The 19248-nt window shown below is 43.3% G+C and overlaps 1 protein-coding gene across 4 annotated transcripts in view; it reads left to right on the forward strand.

Moving 5' to 3' along the window:
- Window positions 1–19248, forward strand: part of AMPH (amphiphysin) — a 248447-nt gene that overhangs the window by 218467 nt on the left and 10732 nt on the right. For all 4 annotated transcript variants that reach the window (XM_019451112.2, XM_053898535.1, XM_019451116.2 and 1 more), the window contains one exon: window positions 17469–17678. In XM_019451112.2, coding sequence (XP_019306657.2) covers window positions 17469–17678 — 210 coding nt within the window. The remainder of the gene's footprint in view (window positions 1–17468; window positions 17679–19248) is intronic.

Consider the following 19248-nt stretch of genomic DNA (forward strand, 5'->3'; position numbering starts at 1 on the left):
CACCCGGGAGTTTGATATTGATGAGGTTCAGATGGTGATTTAGAAATGGCTTCAGTCCCAAAAAGTTGTCGTCAAATTTCTGTTTTGAATAGCAGCACAGACTTCATCCTCACCAGTACTTTGAAAACACATGGATTCCGTGCCCCAGTGTAAGGCTTGATGCCAAAACACCCAGGGTTTTGAGCAAGGCTGTGTGATGTCATGCCGTAGATCGGAGGTGTGAAATAGACAAGCTCACGTGTTAAATACCAGCTGGAATGTCAGTTGTCCATGGTTCCCTCTCAGCAGGTCCTGGCCATGTACCAATTGCACCTATCCTTCTTTTAACAGACCTACAGAAGCAGTTTTTGTTTTCAGAATTCAAATTCAGGGGCACCTGGGTTGCTTAGTTGGTTAAGCGTCCAGGCTCAGGTCATCATCTCACAGTTTGTGTCATCAAGCCCCACATTGGGCTCTGCATTGACAGCACGGAGCCTGCTTGGGATTCTCTCCCTCTGCCCCTCCCCTGCTTGTGCTCTCTGTCTCCCTCAAAAAAACAAAAACAAAACCAAAAACAACCAGAGTCCAAATTCATTGTTTTTTTCCAATGAACAATGTTAATAGCTACCCATTACTAAGCGGCTACTATATCAGACCTACCATAAAGATTTATAATCTTGGGGCGCCTGGGTGGCGCAGTCGGTTAAGCGTCCGACTTCAGCCAGGTCACGATCTCGCGGTCCGTGAGTTCGAGCCCTGCGTCAGGCTCTGGGCTGATGGCTCGGAGCCTGGAGCCTGTTTCCGATTCTGTGTCTCCCTCTCTCTCTGCCCCTCCCCCGTTCATGCTCTGTCTCTCTCTGTCCCAAAAATAAATAAAAAACGTTGAAAAAAAAATTTAAAAAAAAAAAAAAAGATTTATAATCTTTTTTAACCAAGGTTGATTTAAAAAATATTTAACACACCATGTGGTACAGCCATCACTAAAGCCAGCTTCCCTCATGTCGGGTAAGGAGATATTGGACAGAATTCCTCTTTCTGAAAACACTTGTCTCCTAAAGCTTGTAAGTGAACTTTGGAGAATAAAAAACAATTTGGATTCCTTGTGAAATATAAGGCAATTTGGAGAGTCTTACGAAGGATTCAGGCACCTGTCGAGACGCAGAGGTTATGTGGGAACCACAGGTACAGCCCATCTGTGAGCCACCCTCTCTGAGGAGAAAACGTTCCAGTAACTCATTTTCCCATCTTCATACCGCCTGAAAAATGGCAACAGAAGAAGGCAGCTTACAGCAGCTCACTTGGACTAACGCTCATCAAAGGTGGCCCCTGTCTCTGTGTCATAAATTGACATGCTTGGATCAGGTCAGTTCTTCTCCATGTTCTCCCTTGAACTTAGGGAAACACCATCCTATAGAATGTAGTTTTGTCCTCGAATGTGGATTTATAGCTTCTTGCTTCCGGTCATAATCATGTAAGATAGTATTAGGGTTATTTTTTCCAAAGAAAGTTCTTCTCCCTTGCTAGATGTGTGATATTTAGTTGTAAAGACATAAAAAATTCACCTTGTGTCCTGAGAATTAATTAGTAGGTTGGCGATGGCTGTCATCAGTCAGGATTGGGTTGACATGACCTTTTGAGGTCCTTTTTTTTTTTTGCTGCCAAAATGTCACCACACAGTTATTATATTGAGTCTTGACAATGCATCTCATATGAGGTGAAGTTTGTGGTGGTTTTGTTAAAAAAAAAAAAAGAGAAAGGCAAATGCAATTTCAAAAACAGGAAATCTTAACCATGGTTCGCAAAGAAACCTAGGGCTTTCAAGAGAAGTAATTATTACATTTTTGTTTGTTGTTCTATTCCCCTTTAGCTAATGTTTTTAGTTTTTCCCTACAATGCTAAATTGCTCCCGTATATCTGTAGGATGCATTTTATTTTTATCTATTTATTTTTTAACATTTATTTAATGTCGAGAGACAGAGAGTGAGTGGGGGAGGGGTAGAGAGAGAGGAACACAGAATCCGAAGCAGGTTCCAGGCTCCAAGCTATCAGCACAGAGCCAGCACAGGGCTTGAACCCAAGAACTGCGAGATCATGACTGGAGCTGAAGTCGGATGCTTAACCGACTGAGCCACCCAGGCACCCCTCTGCAGGATACATCTTAAAAGCCAACACTTGTTTCTTGTCCAAATGTTTCCATGTTATATAAGTGATGGAAATCATCTTTAGGAAAATAAATGATCAGTATTTGTTTCAGATATATATCAGAAAATTAGGTTAAGAATCAGATAAAGATTTTTACCTGCATTTGTTCCATTTTCTTGTTAGAAAGTCACTTTCTAATTTTTTCTAAATTTCTGTCTGCTCCTGTATTTTGCTCTGATGATGTGAACTGGACCAATGCTTTTTTTTTTTTTTTTTTTGGCCTATTATTTTTAAATATACTGCAATTAAATTTAGGGTTACCGTGATTTCTAAAACAGAAATGGGGGAAAGATCAAGGTAAAGATGTTTTTAGAATTGGTGGAGAAACCTGGAAGGCGAAACACTGACCCATTATTCTGGGGGCTACTTTTGTTTTCGCTGCATTTTGTTTTTTTGAAGATGTCACCAGACTTAAGTTGGCTTGTCAACACCAACTTAAGCCACCAAGGGGGGGGGGGGGAAATATATATATATATATATATATATATATATATATATATATATATAACACTTAATCTTGCTAGGAAGATTTCTGTGTGCTTCAGTAGAAGGCATGTGGCTGTTTCTTCCTTCATTCAGTTGACAAGTATATCGGAGTCCTCCCTAGATGTCAGGCTCTATTCTGGATCTGGGGCATACAGTGATACAGTAAATAGACACAGTTTCTGCCATCCAAGTTCACACAGACTAGTGGTGGAGGAGGTCAAGATTACAGCGTGCTCGAGGTTTCTTCCATGACAGTCACGTGCATGGGAGACAGCATTTGAGGTTTCTCCTTGTGCAGAGTAAACGTGAGAGCCAGGGGCTTCCACTGTGCCTCCAGGCATGAGGTCCCAGTATGTCACAGGAACACACAAGATGACAGGAAGCTAGAGTACCTTGATTTCTTGTCTGCCCTTCATCATCGTAGAATTATCTACAAAGTCAAAGTGCCCACTCTGGAACATGCTTTAAATTAAGTTCTATCTATCTATCTATCTATCTATCTATCCCTTTTTATAGAAAAAAACATCACAGAAGTGGCTGTTTTCTCTGAGTTTGACTGCATTCCCACTAACAAGTAGTTACATTTTCAGTGCCCCTCTGGCCAGACAATGTCTCTGTTGTTGTGGTTGTTATTGTTATTGTTATTGTTATTGTTATTGTTCCATGGTACCCAGTACAGAGCAGGGTGCCAGTAAATTCTGAGTCATTAATTTGATTGGTTGACATTCTAATCTGGGGGTCCTGAAAGAGACTACAGCCAGAGATCTTAAAACACAAATATTTAGATGGTCATTTTCCTCCTCTTTGCTTCCATTCAGATAATTTAATTTTGGGGTTTTTTTTTCTTGAGAGGGGGAAAGCGAGAGCATATGTGTGTGGGGGGGGGAGGGGCAACAGGAGAAGGAGAGAATCTTGGATAGGCTCCATGCTGACGTCAGGACTCAGTCTCACAACCATGAGATCATGATATGAGCTGAAGTCAAGAGTTAGAAGCTCAACCAGCAGAGCCATCCAGGTGCCCCCAGATAATTTACTTTTTATATTTAGGAAAAGCAAGCTGCTTATTGTGATCAAAAATACTGCCATCTTTCTTATTCTGCAGCATAGTAGCTCTGTGACCTCTGAGCTGCCATCACCTCAAAGGCAAAATGGGTCAATAATTTTCTTCAAATTTTCCTGTAATGGCTTGGAAATAACACAAGTCACTAGCTCAGCAACTGGCACATAGAGGTTCCTCAGTCAGTGATTTTTTGATGGTATGGTTATTGCCATCATCATAATGAAAAGTGGTTTCCCCCAAGATCAGCAGAAGTAGGTGAAATCTATACTTGGGGAAGAAGAGGGCAACAGACGTGGAAGATAGAAACCCCCTTTTCAACATTGGCCCTATGTCAGAAGTGTTAAGGGACTCAATCTCATATAGGTCCCCCTCAGCACACGTTTCCTCTTGGTTCCTAAAACTGTGTCCCATCAAAATTCCTTGCCCTGTCTAACTAAGAAGACTTTCAGACCAGGTCCATTGATAGGGAATTTTTCTACCTTCGTTGCTAGGGAGATAGGGTCAATCAGAGAACTCACACTGTCCCCTCAGCTACACCCTCCTTCAGGTGGTTGGAGAAGGAGAGAAAGGCAGGTGAGCTCCAGAGATATACACAAAGTTGATAAAAGTGGCTGGGCCTAGATCTTTCTCTCTACCATTGCCCCAAGTCACAGGAAAGAGATGAAGTCAGCCACCACTAAAGGGAAGGTAACAAGCTGGAGGACAGCTCCCCATATCTCACACCTCACAGACCTGGTTGACCTGGATTTGTCAGTTTCCAGCTCTGGAAAATGGGGGCACTGCTATTTCTGGCATGAGGCTAACGTGAGGTATTCATTAACCACCTGCCAGTTGCTAAGCAACTGCTTTCTGGGGTCTACTATTCCAAATCCCCTTCTTGAACAGGCCTCGGTGAGGGGTGTGTAATGTTATCGTTCGTTCTGAGTGTTCTTCCACTCAGAGGTGAATATCAGGTTTCAGATCATTCTGCCACTGTCGAGGAGCTATTTGTAGATGATGGGTGCCGAGTGATTTTCTAAGTGTTTCTCTTGACATGTGCTTTTTTTTTTTCTAAATTAAGGTGAAATTCAAATAACGTAAGAGGAATCAATTTAAAGTGAACAATTCAGTGGCTTTACTACATTCGTAATGTTGCACCACTGTTACCTCTATCTAGTTCTAAAACATCCTCATCACCCCGAATTAAAACCTCCTACCAATTAGGCAGGTCCTCAAGCCCTTCTCCCAGCCCCTGGTAACTGCCAATCTGCTTTCTGGCTCCACGGATGTACCTACTCTGGATAGTTCATATAAGTAGAATCATACAGTGAGTGAAGTTTTGTGTCTGTATTCGTGTACGTTTTTTGTAGGAAATTTTGTGCTCTGGGTGATGTTTTTAACATGTCTGGTTGTAATGAAATGGGATAAAAAAAATACTCCCCTCTTATCTCAGTGTATATTGGTTCATTTACAAGCCCACATGGAAACCATTGCTGGCCAATCAGCACTGTTGGGTAGCCTGTGTAAGACCAGACCCACTCAAATGTTAAAAAAGACAACTCTGAGGGCTCCTGGGTGGCTCAGTCAGTTAAGCGTCCAGCTCAGTTTCGGCTCAGGTCATGATCTCATGGTTTGTGGGTTTGAGCCCCGCATCCAGCTCTCTGCTGTCAGTGTGGAGCCTGCTTGGGGTTCTCTGTGTCCCTCTCTCTCTGCCCCTCCCCTGCTTGCTCATTCTCAAAAATAAATAAATAATTTTTAAAAAGGCAACTCTGCTTAGGCAATAATAACTAACCACCCCCCCACACACGCACACATCAATTCCAGTCCCTCCCCATACATGAGAGCCTCAGAGATGCATTCCACTGGCTCAGCCCTCTCGCTCCATGAGTGAGCATGCTAAGATTTATGGAGTCCACAGATAATGTGGAACTGAACATCCAGACTAGCGTGTGTTACTGTTCCGTATCCGCTTCTTGCCCTTTCTTGATGGTCTGTCTTCTCAACTCCCCCGGGGTAGAAAAGCCCTTTACATGGACCACTCCTCACGAGTGGACGTGATTTGGAACCATATGTATGATCAGTAAAAACTGCTTGAGGGAGAATAGAGAAATTATCTCTGACGAATTGTCTTCTGTTCCCACAAGTCTCAAGTGGCTCAGATGCTTTCTTTGAGAATGACTTTGTGTGGCCTGAAGCGAAAGGCAGTCTGACTATAACACCAAGGGAGTAAGGTTAAAGTAAACAGGGGCCATGTAGTAACAGCAGATATCACTGAGTGCTAATATTTGATGTGTGTTATCTCAAAGCTCCAGGAAATAGGCTTTACCTCAGTGTCATTGTCCCATTTTACAGATTAAGGAAACTGAGACACAGAGCATACGTGGTTTAACCAAACTCGCACACCCAGAAAGTGGTAACATGAAATTCAGATCCTGGCATCTTAATCCATAGATAGCCATCTCCCAACTGCACCAGCTACTGTATTTTTAAAAAGAGCAGGCTTTATAAAAGTACATTTGTAGGGGTGCCAGGGTGGCTCGGTTGGTTAAGCACCTGACTCTTGATTTTGGCTCAGGCCAGGATCTCCTGGTTCGTGGCTTCGAGCCCCGTGTTAGAGTCTGCGTTTGGCGGTGCGGAGGCTGCTTCGGATTTTCTATCTCTCTCTCTCTCTCTCTCTCTCTGCCCCTCCCTTGTATGCTCTCTCTCTAAAATAAATAAATAAACTTAAAGTAATTGAAAAAATGTTTACAAAGTTCTTAAAAAGTACATTTGTAGACCGATTTCACAGCACATCTAACTAAAGCCATCGGGGTCCCAGCAAGGTGGAAATCTCCCCATCCTCACCCCAGCATGTCCCACCACTAATGCTTAGACTCCGTGGAAGTTCCTGGTTTGTAGCTGAAGGGTCAAGATGAAAGCAGAAATGTTTGTGCAGCCTCAGCCTTGAACTTCTCAGAAGGAACGTGTATTCTAATCCCCCACTTTGTTTGTTTGTTTTTTTATTTAATTTTTATTTTAGAGGGAGAGAATACAGGTGAGCCGGGGAACGGCAGAGGGAGAGAGAGAGAATCTTAAACAGGCTCCATGCTCAGTGAGGAGCCCCACAAAGGGCTTGATCCCACGACCCGGAGATCATGACCTGAGCTGAAATCAAGAGTCAGATGCTCAATCGACTGAGCCACCCAGGAGCCCCTAATCCCCCACTTTGGATGTAGAGCAAGTATCAAAGAGGCTGTAACAGAAAGACCCCTGAATTGAGAATCTGGAGAATGGGTTCCATGGCTAAGCAGCGAGGTGGCCTTGGGGAAGTGATTTTACCTGCCTCTGCCAGTGTGCCCATCTCTCCTTTAAGAGCGCCGTACCTGCTAAACTATATGTTCTCTTCCTGTGCTCAAGAATCTACAACTTATTACGTTAAAGCAGTAAGCATTTCCAAATCCCTTGTGGTATCTGCTAGGCAACTGGGCTGACCCACCACCCTGGAGTAGGCATTACTTAACCAATACCGCGAGCTATGCGAAGGCTGCAACATCAGAGGTGTGCAGCTGGATCTTCCACGTGCCGCTGTCAGCTGCCTACCCTTCCCCAAGATTCAGGCTCCAGTCTATCATCTGGCCGGATTCCAGGCTGTCCAGAAAGGCGCATGTGGTTTTTGGCAAGGTCAAGATTGGGAGTTTTGCCAACAGACCTTGATGACATTTCGGTGATTTGCAGATTACCATTTTTGGTCTAGTCTCTGGGTGTGTCTGGCAGCCAACTGAAGCGTCGGTCCACTCACAAGAAGGCACTTTGAGCAGTGGCAGCAAATGCTTTATGTATCATTCAAAGATAGATCATGCGGCCAGGCAAGGTCAACTGTTCCTTGTGCTGTAAAGGCATTTTCCTTAAACAGCCTCTGAAACTACGTGCAGTATCCACGGAAGGTGTCCTTTGCAGCCTCCTTGGAAGCTGGTACCTGCTCACATCCCCATCTCTGAGAGCATGTGGTACGCCGTATTCACCTTTGCTTTGAAAGCTAAATCCACTTGTCCTAGGTATGTATGTCATAGACTTTGCAAGTAAATCTCTAATTAAAACTTTATTGTTTGAATACGTATCATTATTGGATACTCTGCCATGACCTGAAAGGCCAGACCAACCAAAAATTCATTAACTTTGGCATTTCTGCAGAAGATCTTAATTTTTAAAGTACGGAGCTAGGTCTGACAGACGTTGCCATGGCGACCCTGCTCCCAGTGGCTGAGTTGTGCTGAGACCCGGTTGCTGACGGTTGATGATGGGACTGCAGGCAATTCTCAGAGAGTAGATTGAAAAAAGATGATTGAGATGAAGGTCAAGGGGAAGAAAACCACTAAACTCCTTTATTAGGAAGGGACGCGCATAGATCTATCAAATGAAGTTTGTAATAATACCAGGTGCCCCGTTGGAAAGGAACACCACTGGGGGTGGTGTCCGTGGGAGAACTCACCTCTGCAGTCCTGCTGAAGAAAAATGAAGGCCTGAGCTGTTTTCAATATAGTTTGTGTGGAGAGGAGTACCAGCCACCAGCCTGTGTCTCAGTACAGGAGTCTTTGGAGCTAAAATGATGCTAGTTGCCTCTTAGACTTTTCTTTAAAATGCATTTGGAGGAAAATCCTGTATTTAGACACAAATGTTAGGATCTTCAGACAAGTCAAGGGCTCAGGTTGGATCCATTTTAAGGGATGGGTAGGAAAAGGCAGGGGTGGCCTGTGACCAGCATTTCCTTTATGCTATTTATCTCCCTTTCTGACTTTCTAGAGGGACTCAGGGTTTCATTCCAGCTCCCATGCTGATTAGTGGAAGAATCACAACTAAGACTTGGAACTCCAGCTCTCTCTCTCAGTGGTGCTGGCATTCCATCCCATTTTCTCATCTGTAAAATGGTGACATTGGGTTAGATGAACCCCATGGCCCTTCCAGCTTTGGGATCCTATTTGTCTCTAATGTGAATATAACCAAGAATGTCCAACTGCCGAGTTTCTAAGTGTTCTCAGTTGTAACTCCGTAGTGCAGAGGGTAAAGCCAAAAGACGGTTGACCCTCTCTCCCACCACATACATATCTTTCTAAACAATGCATCTATAGGGCAATCGGCAAAACTAACGTTAGGGAAATTCTACCCAACCAACCATTTCTCGTTATCTTTTTGTCATATAATTAGCTCTCCATTAAGAGGGATTTTATGATATGTTTGCTTAGGTGCCCCATAAATAGTGCATGTATGTGGATAAAGATTTTATTTATAATCTACAAATCTCACTATAAAGAATGGCATTCCAAGACAACAGGTGAATGCATTAGAGTTTGTGAAAATACACTCACATTCTTCACCAAGCATCACTTGCTTAGTTGTCAGTAGGAAGCAGTGAGTCCATGGGGATGTTCTACATCTCAGGATGACTACAGAACTCTGGAGTGGTGCATTGTCTTCTGGGATTCGGGATGGTGTGACAAAACACGGAATGTAGACTTAGACAAACTGTGTTGCTCCTGGTTTACTGATAGGGTGAGTTGCTTTACCTCTAAGTACTCGTTGACTTGTGTAGAAAATGGGAATGATACCTAATTGGGATGTTGGGCACATAAATGTGCAATAAATGTGAAAAACCAGGGGTGTAACGCCTAGAAAACTCTAGAATCACAGTAAAGGTCAGTTTCCCCACAGGCTGTGGGATGTGCATACGTTGAACCTGTCAAGCAGAAGTCTGCCTGTGGATCAGAATTCTTACTCTTCACATTTGGGGTAAATTGGCAAGCCTAGAATTCAGTGACCTTTTGGGCCAAGTGCCTCTTCCAAGAGCAAGTATCCAGAAGATGGCTACTCTCTGACTCTGGTATAAAATGTCCTTTAACCAAATTAACAATATACAGTACATTTCTTACATTCTTTAGTTACCATTTGTGTTACTTACCCCAGGAGTATTTTAATGAAAATGAAATGCATCCCAGGAGCACATAACTGAAAATTAAATGAGACACCTGAAAACATTAAAAAAAAAATCACAAACTTACATCAGCTTCACTATTACCAGGGTTGGGCTTTTTGTTTGTTTGTTTGTTTTCATTTTAATGCCCTTTACACTTAAGTATACAAAGAAAGTCAAAGTATCAGTGGTGCTGTATTCTGAAAGTATTAGCCAAGACCAGAGGACTTTGCACAAACCGAGGATTAAACAGATCGTTAAAGTATGATAACGAAGCCTGGCATGAATAAGTATGTGATCGTTTCATTCATCCAATCTGGGCAGAACGCAGTTGGCATCCAGCCCCCCGTGGGGTGGGAGCATCTTTCCGAAGCATCAAGGTCATTCTGGGTCTGCTGCTTCTCTCATAGCAGTTTGTCCTTTGACACATACGGAGGCATTCATGACAGATGCTTTGTGTAGACACTTGATGCATCCTTCCCCAGCTCCTGTTCTGGAAAGGACATCTCCAGATGGGGGAATAAAAGGAGCCAAGAAGATGGTCCTGTGTCTACTGATCAGGCCTAGAGAGATCTCCCCTAATTTTATATAATAAAACAAGTCAACACATTTTTAAAATGGCTGTAGAGAGAGCAACCCAAAAGGAGGAAAACATTGCCTAATGGATACAGAGTTTAAATTATCTTTAGAGGGGCGCCTGGGTGGCTCAGTCGGTTAAGCGTCCGACTTCGGCTCAGGTCACGATCTCGCGGTCCGGGAGTTCGAGCCCCGCGTCGGGCTCTGTGCTGACTGCTCAGAGCCCAGAGCCTGCTTCTGATTCTGTGTCTCCCTCTCTCTCTGACCCTCCCCCGTTCATGCTCTGTCTCTCTCTGTCTCAAAGATAAATAAACGTTAAAAAAAAATTAAAAAAAAAAATTATCTTTAGAGAACAAGATAAAATTACCAACATTTTTTGTCAGCAAAATCCAAGATGTCCTTCCTTACGTGAAACAAAAAATGAGAGAGGTGGTGATAAGGTAACCGCATTGAGATAAAAAGGGAATTGCTTATGAGGCAGATGATGTAAGAAACAGTTTTAAGGGGAGGAAATGTAATATTAGAATTAAAATTTGCAGAAGTGGTGAAGACCAGAAGCCATAATGTAGAGAATGGGTTTTGTGATAGGACAGATAGACAGATAGGGGGAGCTCTCCTGACACAAAGAGGGAAATCATAAGCAAAGGTAATAGATGTAGGAGTCAAAGACTGAGGAAAGGATTCACGGATAACTGTTCACCTTAAAGAAAGGAGTAGTTGCTGGGGCGCCTGGGTGGCTCCGTCAGTTGAGTGTCCGACTTTGGTTCAGGTCATGATCTCACCATTTGTGGGTTTGAGCCCCGCGTCGGGCTCTGTGCTGACAGCTTAGAGCCTGGAGCCTGTTCCAATTCTGTGGCTCCCTTTCTTGCTGCCCCGCCCCCGCTAATGCCCCCCGCCCCCAAACATTAAAAGGAAAAAAAAAAAGGCAGATGCAGCACCAGCCAGCACAACAGAAGAAAACAGGCTTGAGCTGAAAATTTCCTCATTTTTCTAGTTGAAGGAATTGCTGCGTGCAGATCACAAGAAATCACCAACAAAAATGCACTATTGTTGAGAGCCTAACATCTGAATGTATTCTTTCAGAGTTTTAAATTCAGAGCTTGGAAGAAAGTTCTGCAAGCATTTCACATGGGCAGGGATGGGGGCGTGGGGGGGATGTGCTACCAAAGAACAACCAGGCAGGCCTTGGACTTGCCCTTCCCAGCACTAAAGTTCAGGAACTATTATACCAACATGCAGATTTTGAACACAAAAAAATCACATTGTAGCTATTTAACCCCAATACAGTATAGTTGGTCACATATGGAAGCAGCAGAAAGATATTATCAAATATGTAAGGGCTACAGAGTCACCATAGAATTTCCTGGAAAACATTGTGATAGACTGAAAGATGACTCAGTCAGCCTGGACAGACAGGATAAAGCAAATGTAACGTGTGGATTGAAAGTCCCAAGTAGTAGGCACTTGGATGTTCAGTGTATGATTCTTTTTATTTTCTCCATATTGACTGTTACCCTAATAAAGTGCTGGGCAAAAATTCAAAAACAGAACTCAATAAGGACATCATAAATGAACAAAGGGATTATGGTTGAGTATTGAAACTATTTACCTGTGTCATCTAAGCAATTGCTATAAATATGGTTATAAACAAAGACCTTTCTCAGAGTATTAGTATAATATTTAAAGTAGAAAGCAACTAGTGTTCAACGACAAAACTGTTAAATAAATTGCTAAATAGGAAAAAACAATAGGGGCGCCTGGGTGGCTCAGCTGGTGAAGTGTCCAACTTCAGCTTAGGTCATGATCTCAGGGGTCATGAGTTTGAGCCCCACATCGGGCTCTGTGCTTGTGGGTCAGAGCCTGGAGCCTACTTCAGATTCTGTGTCTCCCTCTCTCTCTCTCTCTGCCTCTCTCTCTCTCTCTCTCTCTCTCTCTCTCTCTCTCAAATAATCATTAAAAAGAAAAAGAAAAAAATAAAGTACAAATTATATAACCATTGATACAATTTTTCTAAGATACATAATCTGTGTGTTGTAAAACAGACAATAAAGCCCCTCTAAGCACAGAAAATGAGTAAAAATCAATATGTGAAATGTTATTTCTTCTATTGTTTTTAAACCCATGGTATCCATTATTTTTTTTATCAGAGAAATGCCTATTTTCAGTTAAAATAGCCTAGCCAATACGTACGTATGGAATTTCATTCTAGGGTAGTCCTCAGACCTTGCTGGCTTTTCCGCCATTGCTCAGAGCTAACATTGCCAAGAAAACAAACAATGAGTAAACAAAATAAATCAATAAATTACACAAGATTGCAAATTATTGTGCAGCCAATCACTACTCTTGTCTGGAATCTGGGTCCCTGTGGACCTGCTTTCCGGGCGCCATCTCCTGGAGGGGTTGGCTGGTTTCCATCATCCTGTTGTGTTTCCCTGCTTTGTGGGAGACACACCCCATTGCTGCATTGAATTCATTGCATTCCACTTCCGGAAGCTTTGCTAACAGGTGTTTGGAAGGGCTTTGGCACGAATGCCAGGACCAAAATGCTTTCCATCAAAGAGATTGTTGAGGCAGAAGCTCCAGCAGTAAGATCTGCGTGGTGTGATAAAGTGAGAGCCCCTCCTGGTGCTTGTGGTTTTTGTGATGCATGTGCAAATTGCCACTAGTCAGGATGCCTTTGCTTCAGTGGGCCTGTTGGGTACAGTCAACATGTTCCCAAGGGCAGGGAGAACTTTTTTATATCTCTTTGCATGAGCCGTTTCCCACCATAAATCTATTTGGCCACCAGATAGTACAGGTTTTCTTTAATGATTACTTATATTTGAGAGAAAGAGAGACAATGTGATCAGGGGAGGGGCAGAGAGAGGGAGACACAGAATCGGAAACAGGCTCCAGGCTCTGAGCTGTCAGCACAGGGCCCGACGCAGGGCTCGAACCCACGAGCTGTGAGATCATGACCTGAGCTGAAGTCAGACACTTAACTGAGCCCTCCAGGTGCCACACAGATAGTACGTTTGGGGCAGAAGTTAAGATAATGGTGTTTCCCTTAACATTTGTGGGGACAAGAAAAATTTAACAACATTGACTGTCATAGGCTTGAAATACTTTCACTAGTTTCAGTCCTCTGGTCTCCCCGATGACACTTAAAAAAACAAACAAACAACAGATAGCAGTCGTTAATCATTGTGGTGTTTCCTAGCAGTTGTAACATCTCTAGTAATAAGTAAGCAGAGTCCAGAAAATGTTTCCCATTTCTGAATCTACAAATAGCTAACAAATTGGAACCCATAAAAATAATAACAAAAAGAGGGATAACTCTGTCACCGAAAATCACTTTTTCAATCTGTCTCTGATATTATCTGGAGCTCACACCTAGTCTGAGCAAATGGAGTTCTGTTTTCCAGTGTACGTTTATGTTGTTCTGTTATTACAGTCAGTAAATATGCATTGGAGATATTTTGGTAAGAACAGAAAATGTGGAACAGATTCCAGACATAAAAGGAGGATTGGGCATTCTTGATTTTCAGAGCCAGTTCTGGAAGCAGAAAGGAAGGAAGACAGGTAGCAGACAGTCTTTCTATGTTTCTGAAATAGTCTTAAGGTCTGTAAAACCTAAGTGTTATGTTTAGCTAGAGAAATGGGAATTCATTGCTAATGGACTCGAGAGAAGAATGGGAGCGTGTTAATTTCTGCCCTCTTCCAAGTAGTTCATTTAGAATTGTTTTAATGTCTTATTTATTTATCTGTAGTCAAAGTGTTTCCTTGGCACTTCGCCTTTACTAACATTTTTAATTTAAATCTTTTGGTGATTTGTGTTGGCCATCATTCTCCCCTCCCCCCCCCCCCTTTTCGTGTACGTGACAGATTAGGTAAATTGCTGACCGGTGGAAACTGGGGTATTTGCTCCTTTGAGATCAGCAAAACATCCGAGCTGGGGACAGACATTGCCCTTGGCCTCCACCTGCTGGTGGCTGGAATCACAGCAGCCACACTATCAAGGTCTCAGTCACATCCAGCCAATGACAGCTGTTTAAATTATTTAGCAAAGGCAAGGTGATAACATACTGCCAGGTATATCTTGCAGTCGTAAGATCTGGTATGATCAACCTGATAGATCTTTAGAGCACTAGAGATAAATCAGGGACTCCTGATTAACATTCTTTTTGTATGGAGAGAGTTAAGTTATTTTTGACAGCACCATTAAGACTTCACAGAAATATATTCTCTTCTGGACATACATCAGTTCAGTTGAGAGTAAAATCCAATCCCTAGTGGTTTGTGCTTGGCACATATATGGATGGAAGGATTTGTGCATAATCATTGGGAGGGGTAGCCTGTTCAACAACACAATGGTTGCCTTTTGATCTGTGACTGTGTGTATGTGTGCATGTGTGTGTACCATCTGCATGATACACAGTCCACCTGGTTTGATGCCGTTGAAGAGTAGGGAGATACTCACTCCATAGGTGTGAGTTTTCAAGCAGATGGAAAGCGTAAGTAACTCAGAATTGTGGTAACACCACATGCTTTCTACATTTGAGTCTGAAAGTCCACTGTATGCACACTGTCTTTATATATCGTTTCCGATGTGGAAGAAACTTTGCCAGGAAGTCCTTAGGATCCTGGAGACAGCCCGTTGATTTCTTCAATGGCAAAGCTATGAATAATTGTTCATTGTTCTTGGAATGAAGATGCCCTGCAGATTTATGTGCTGATTATCACTCCCCTGACAACAGCAACGATACATGCACACAAAGACGTGTTCACTTAAAACAAGAAATGCAGTTCTCTTAAATTTTTGAACAAACTTTGTATTTAGGGGAATGTTCCGTCATTCACCAGAGTCTGAATCCCCACTTCAATAATTGTTCACAGATAAATTTGCTGTAAATGAATGTGTTACCATTCATATAAGCATTACTTTTCTGAACCCAGTACTTTCAAGATGGGGTAGGGAAAAAAAAAAAGAAGGAAATGGTACGTCAAGGTTTGTGACTACAAGTTGGATCACTGCACGCTGTGTGGAGAGCCAAATTCCTATAAGGGAGGCAAGTAAATTTCTAAGAATATGAGTAATACTTGGCCATGTAACAAATAGGATAGCTGTTAGCACTGTTTTTCATCCCGAAAGCACAATATTATGTTGTAGACAAATGCATTCTGTGGTGGGTTGGTTTTCTTTCATCTGTTACCTATAAATTTGAGTCAGAAGAAGGGTTCTTTGTTTTGTTTTGTTTTTTAATTTTTTTTTAACATTTATTTATTTTTGAGACAGAGAGAGACAGAGCATGAACAGGCGAGGGTCAGAGAGAGGGAGACACAGAATCTGAAACAGGCTCCAGGCTCTGAGCTGTCAGCACAGAGCCCGACGCGGGGCTAGAACTCACAGCCCTCACGGACCACGAGATCATGACCTGAGCTGAAGTAGGACGCTGAACCGACTGAGCCACCCAGGCGCCCCTTGTTTTGTTTTTTAATGTGCTGCCCTGGGGGCACCTGGGTGGCTCAATCAGCTGAGCATCTGACTTCAGGTCAGGTCACAATCTCACAGTCTGTGGGTTCAAGCCCTGCGTGGGGCTCTGTGCTGACAGCTCGGAGCCTGGAGCCTGCTTTGGATTCTGTGTCTCCCTCTCCCTCTGCCCCTCCCCTGCTTGCGCTCTCTCTTTCAAAAATGAATAAAATTAAAAAAAAAATTTAAACTGTGCTGCTCTGATATTAGGTCTGTGGCTCACATTCTCCATCTTCTACTTCTGATGCCTGCTCTGCACTGTCCATTTCCTGTTCTGGGTGTGGCAGTCAATATCAGCAACACTAGAACTTTCCTAACCTAACGGGACAAGCTGGTTGGAATTTATTCAGTAGAGAAGAGGAACAGCTAATGCTGATCACAGCAGATCACTTTTTTGAAATATGTGTCTTGGGTGTATTATATAAGATCAATTGAATATTCTTCTTCCTCAGTCTTTTCTGATTTGGACTTTGCAAATCAGGCCTGCCAAACTGATGTTAGAGTCTTAGATGTGCGCTCTATAACCAATCTGTTCAAAAATAAAACTTCTGATTGCATTTTATTTAATTTTTGCAAGTTTTAAATGCTACTTAAAGCTCTTCTTTGACTATGTCCAACCTTAGAAACAAATTTTTTTTAATGTTTATTTATTTTTGAGGGAGAGAGTATGAGCAGGGAAGGAGCAGAGAGAGAGGGAGACACAGAATCCAAAGCAGGTTCCAGTCTAAACTGTCAGAACAGAGCCCTATGCGGGGCTCGAACTCATGAACCATGAGATCGTGACCTGAGCTGAAGTCAGAAGCTTAACTGACTGAGCCATCCAGCCCTCCCAAAAGAAATTTTTTAACTTCTTTTCTAGTTGACTTCTCATATTAAAGGACCCCAAATTTGATTTGATTTTTGATTACAATGCATATTTTATAACAAAATTTTTTTCCCCTTCATTCCCAGGAAGTCCCATTGAGAAAACTCCCCAATATATTTTTTTCACGATTGCGATTTAGCTTCTGGGACCTTCCCCACGAAGATTTTAGAGTTTATACTGAAATGCAGTTTTTCTAAATTCTGACTTTGCATGGTGAGGATGCTTTTCTTAATGTAGCTTTCTTCCCTGATCCGGGTTTTGGGGTCGGTCCCCTTCCATTTTGTGACTCAGATATCTTCTAGGGCTTTGCCACCATCCACTTTCAGGCGACAAAAATAGAAATACCTTGGGAAGGGGACCACCCACCCTTAAAAGCCATGTCTCAGGAATGACATACATCACGTTCATTCAAATTCCATTTGCCATCCCGAAGTGCAAGGGAAGCTGAGGAATGTGGCATCATTGGGGGCTCAGGAAGAAGGGTCGTCATTTTCCGTTTTTTTAAAGTGAAGTGTAGATGACACAGCAGGTTACGTTAGTTTCATGTGTACAGCGTAGTGATTTGACAAGTCTGTGCGTTCTGCTCTGCTCACTGTAAGTGTACCCACCATCGGCACCCAACAGTGCCATTACACTACCATTGGCCGTTCTTCCCTGTGCCGTGCCTTTTGTTCCCATGGAAGAGAGGTCAGCTCTGATGGACGGAGGGCGGGCCCCACCATGCCTGAATCCTGGGCTTCGGTACGTCACAGAGAACTTCGACATCCGATGAGCCTCAGGAGAGGGGATGGAAGTGGAAGGGCCGAGTCTGACTCTTGTTGAGTCCCATGGAGGTACAGACACAACCTGTCCGGTTCCCGGTTTGCAGGTCGTGCCTGGGACGGATGCTGATGTGACTGTTGCCACCTTGGTTTCGGCTGCTGAGGAGGCGCCAGTGGAGGAGGCAGAGATGGAGAAGGCAGCTCTTCCCACTGGGGAAGGAGCAGGTGTAGAGGAGGCCCGGACCGACGCAGATACCGCACAGGCCATGGATGGTGACAGATCTCAACCCGAAGAGTCCGAAGTAGCAGCACCTCAGGTGAGTGTCCCAGTGAAATGGAGGCTCCGGGCAGGTGGTGCCAGTTGAAATACTGTTTCCTGGGGAGTGCTGATCTCCCCTTTGGGTGCAGAATAGGTCTGTGGCCATTGTGTGGTGCCCCACGTTACAAAATAGAATTTTATCTACGTTACTATATGATATATATCATCATATAACTTCATATATGTTTAAAATTTTAAATTCATTTTATATGTGTTATTTATATTTTTGTTGTTATCTATATATTTATATATGTATATATATAAGCTTCTCAGAAAGAATGGTCCTGGCATTCTCTCGATGTCAGCATTGTGAGATTCACGCGGGCCCCCCTGGTGACAGAGAAAAAGAAGGAAGCATAGACCATGAAAAAGTGAGGTGGAGGGAGGAGGGAGAGAATATGACAGAATAATGGGGCTGTGGCATAGATTACGTGAGAAAATGGCTGTACAGTGAGCGCTTAGCCTGGTGGCAGGCACCCAGTGAGAACCCAACATTAGTAGTTAAATCATATTCATTCTTAGTAGTATGTAGGGATTATTTTTATTATTAGAGTGCCCCCAAATTCACCATTAGGCTCCTTTCACCAGCCCCCGCCCCTCATTTGCACATTCAAAAGGACAAAAGACAGCAGGTCACTAAATACATACATGAACTTGCCCGATTGGCCTCAGGTCTTGGCTTCTTCAGAGAAGTGTTCAAAGTCAACAAATCCATATTTCACAATGGGGGCGGGGAGGGGGGGGAAGGTCTTCTAAACCCCACGTTTGGTTCTTCTAGATTCCAGGAGGTAACAGTGAAAAGGGCTCTCAGTGTTCTGCTTTCCTTTGTCCTGATGAGTTTACTCAGGAGAAATCTGTCCCGAATCTTCTCCAGGGTTACTCAAAGCTTGAAAGCAAGTGATCCCTTTGATCCCACTAGAAAAACAGCGGGGAGTACTGGTATCTGGAGAAATGCCTCAAAATACGTTCCATTTGTTCACCGGGTTTTCTTGTCACAGTGCCAGAAGTGTGTTTGTATTCCATGGTTACACTTGTTGAAAGAGTGTATTCTTTTCTCCAAATAATAACTGGGCTATTTCTCCCAAAATAACGGGAGCACCCACTGATATCGGAGGGAATGTAGAACTTGACCGGAAAGGCAGTAAACATCTCCAAGACTTCCATTATGCTAGTCAAATTCCTCTTCTTGCTCATCTTTGTTGCAAAATACAAGGGGGGTCTTGATCCTCTGGTGCTTTACCCCTGGAGAGTAGAGTCCTCGGAGTGGTGGTGGGGGGGGGGGTGGAATTAGCGCCCTCCAACTGTAACTGCAGTGTGGGCTCTGACGATAATCAACTAGCAAAGCAGAGGCAGATTTTCTCCAAACTGCAATATGGTTGCAGGCTGTTCAGGAGTCCCGCGGGACCCTGGGAGAAAAGGGATCACAGGAGGTTATATTTCCCCTCCAAACAGTGTTAGGGGGCACCGGGGTGGCTCAGTAGCTTGAGCGTCCAGCTCTTGGTTTCAGTTCAGGTCATGATCTCACAGTTTGTGGGTTCGAGCGCCACATTGGGCTCCACGTTGATGGT

Source organism: Panthera pardus, unplaced genomic scaffold, assembly GCF_024362965.1.
Source record: "Panthera pardus isolate Hobbes unplaced genomic scaffold, ASM2436296v1 HiC_scaffold_8, whole genome shotgun sequence".
In the NCBI taxonomy this organism is placed as follows: domain Eukaryota; kingdom Metazoa; phylum Chordata; class Mammalia; order Carnivora; family Felidae; genus Panthera; species Panthera pardus.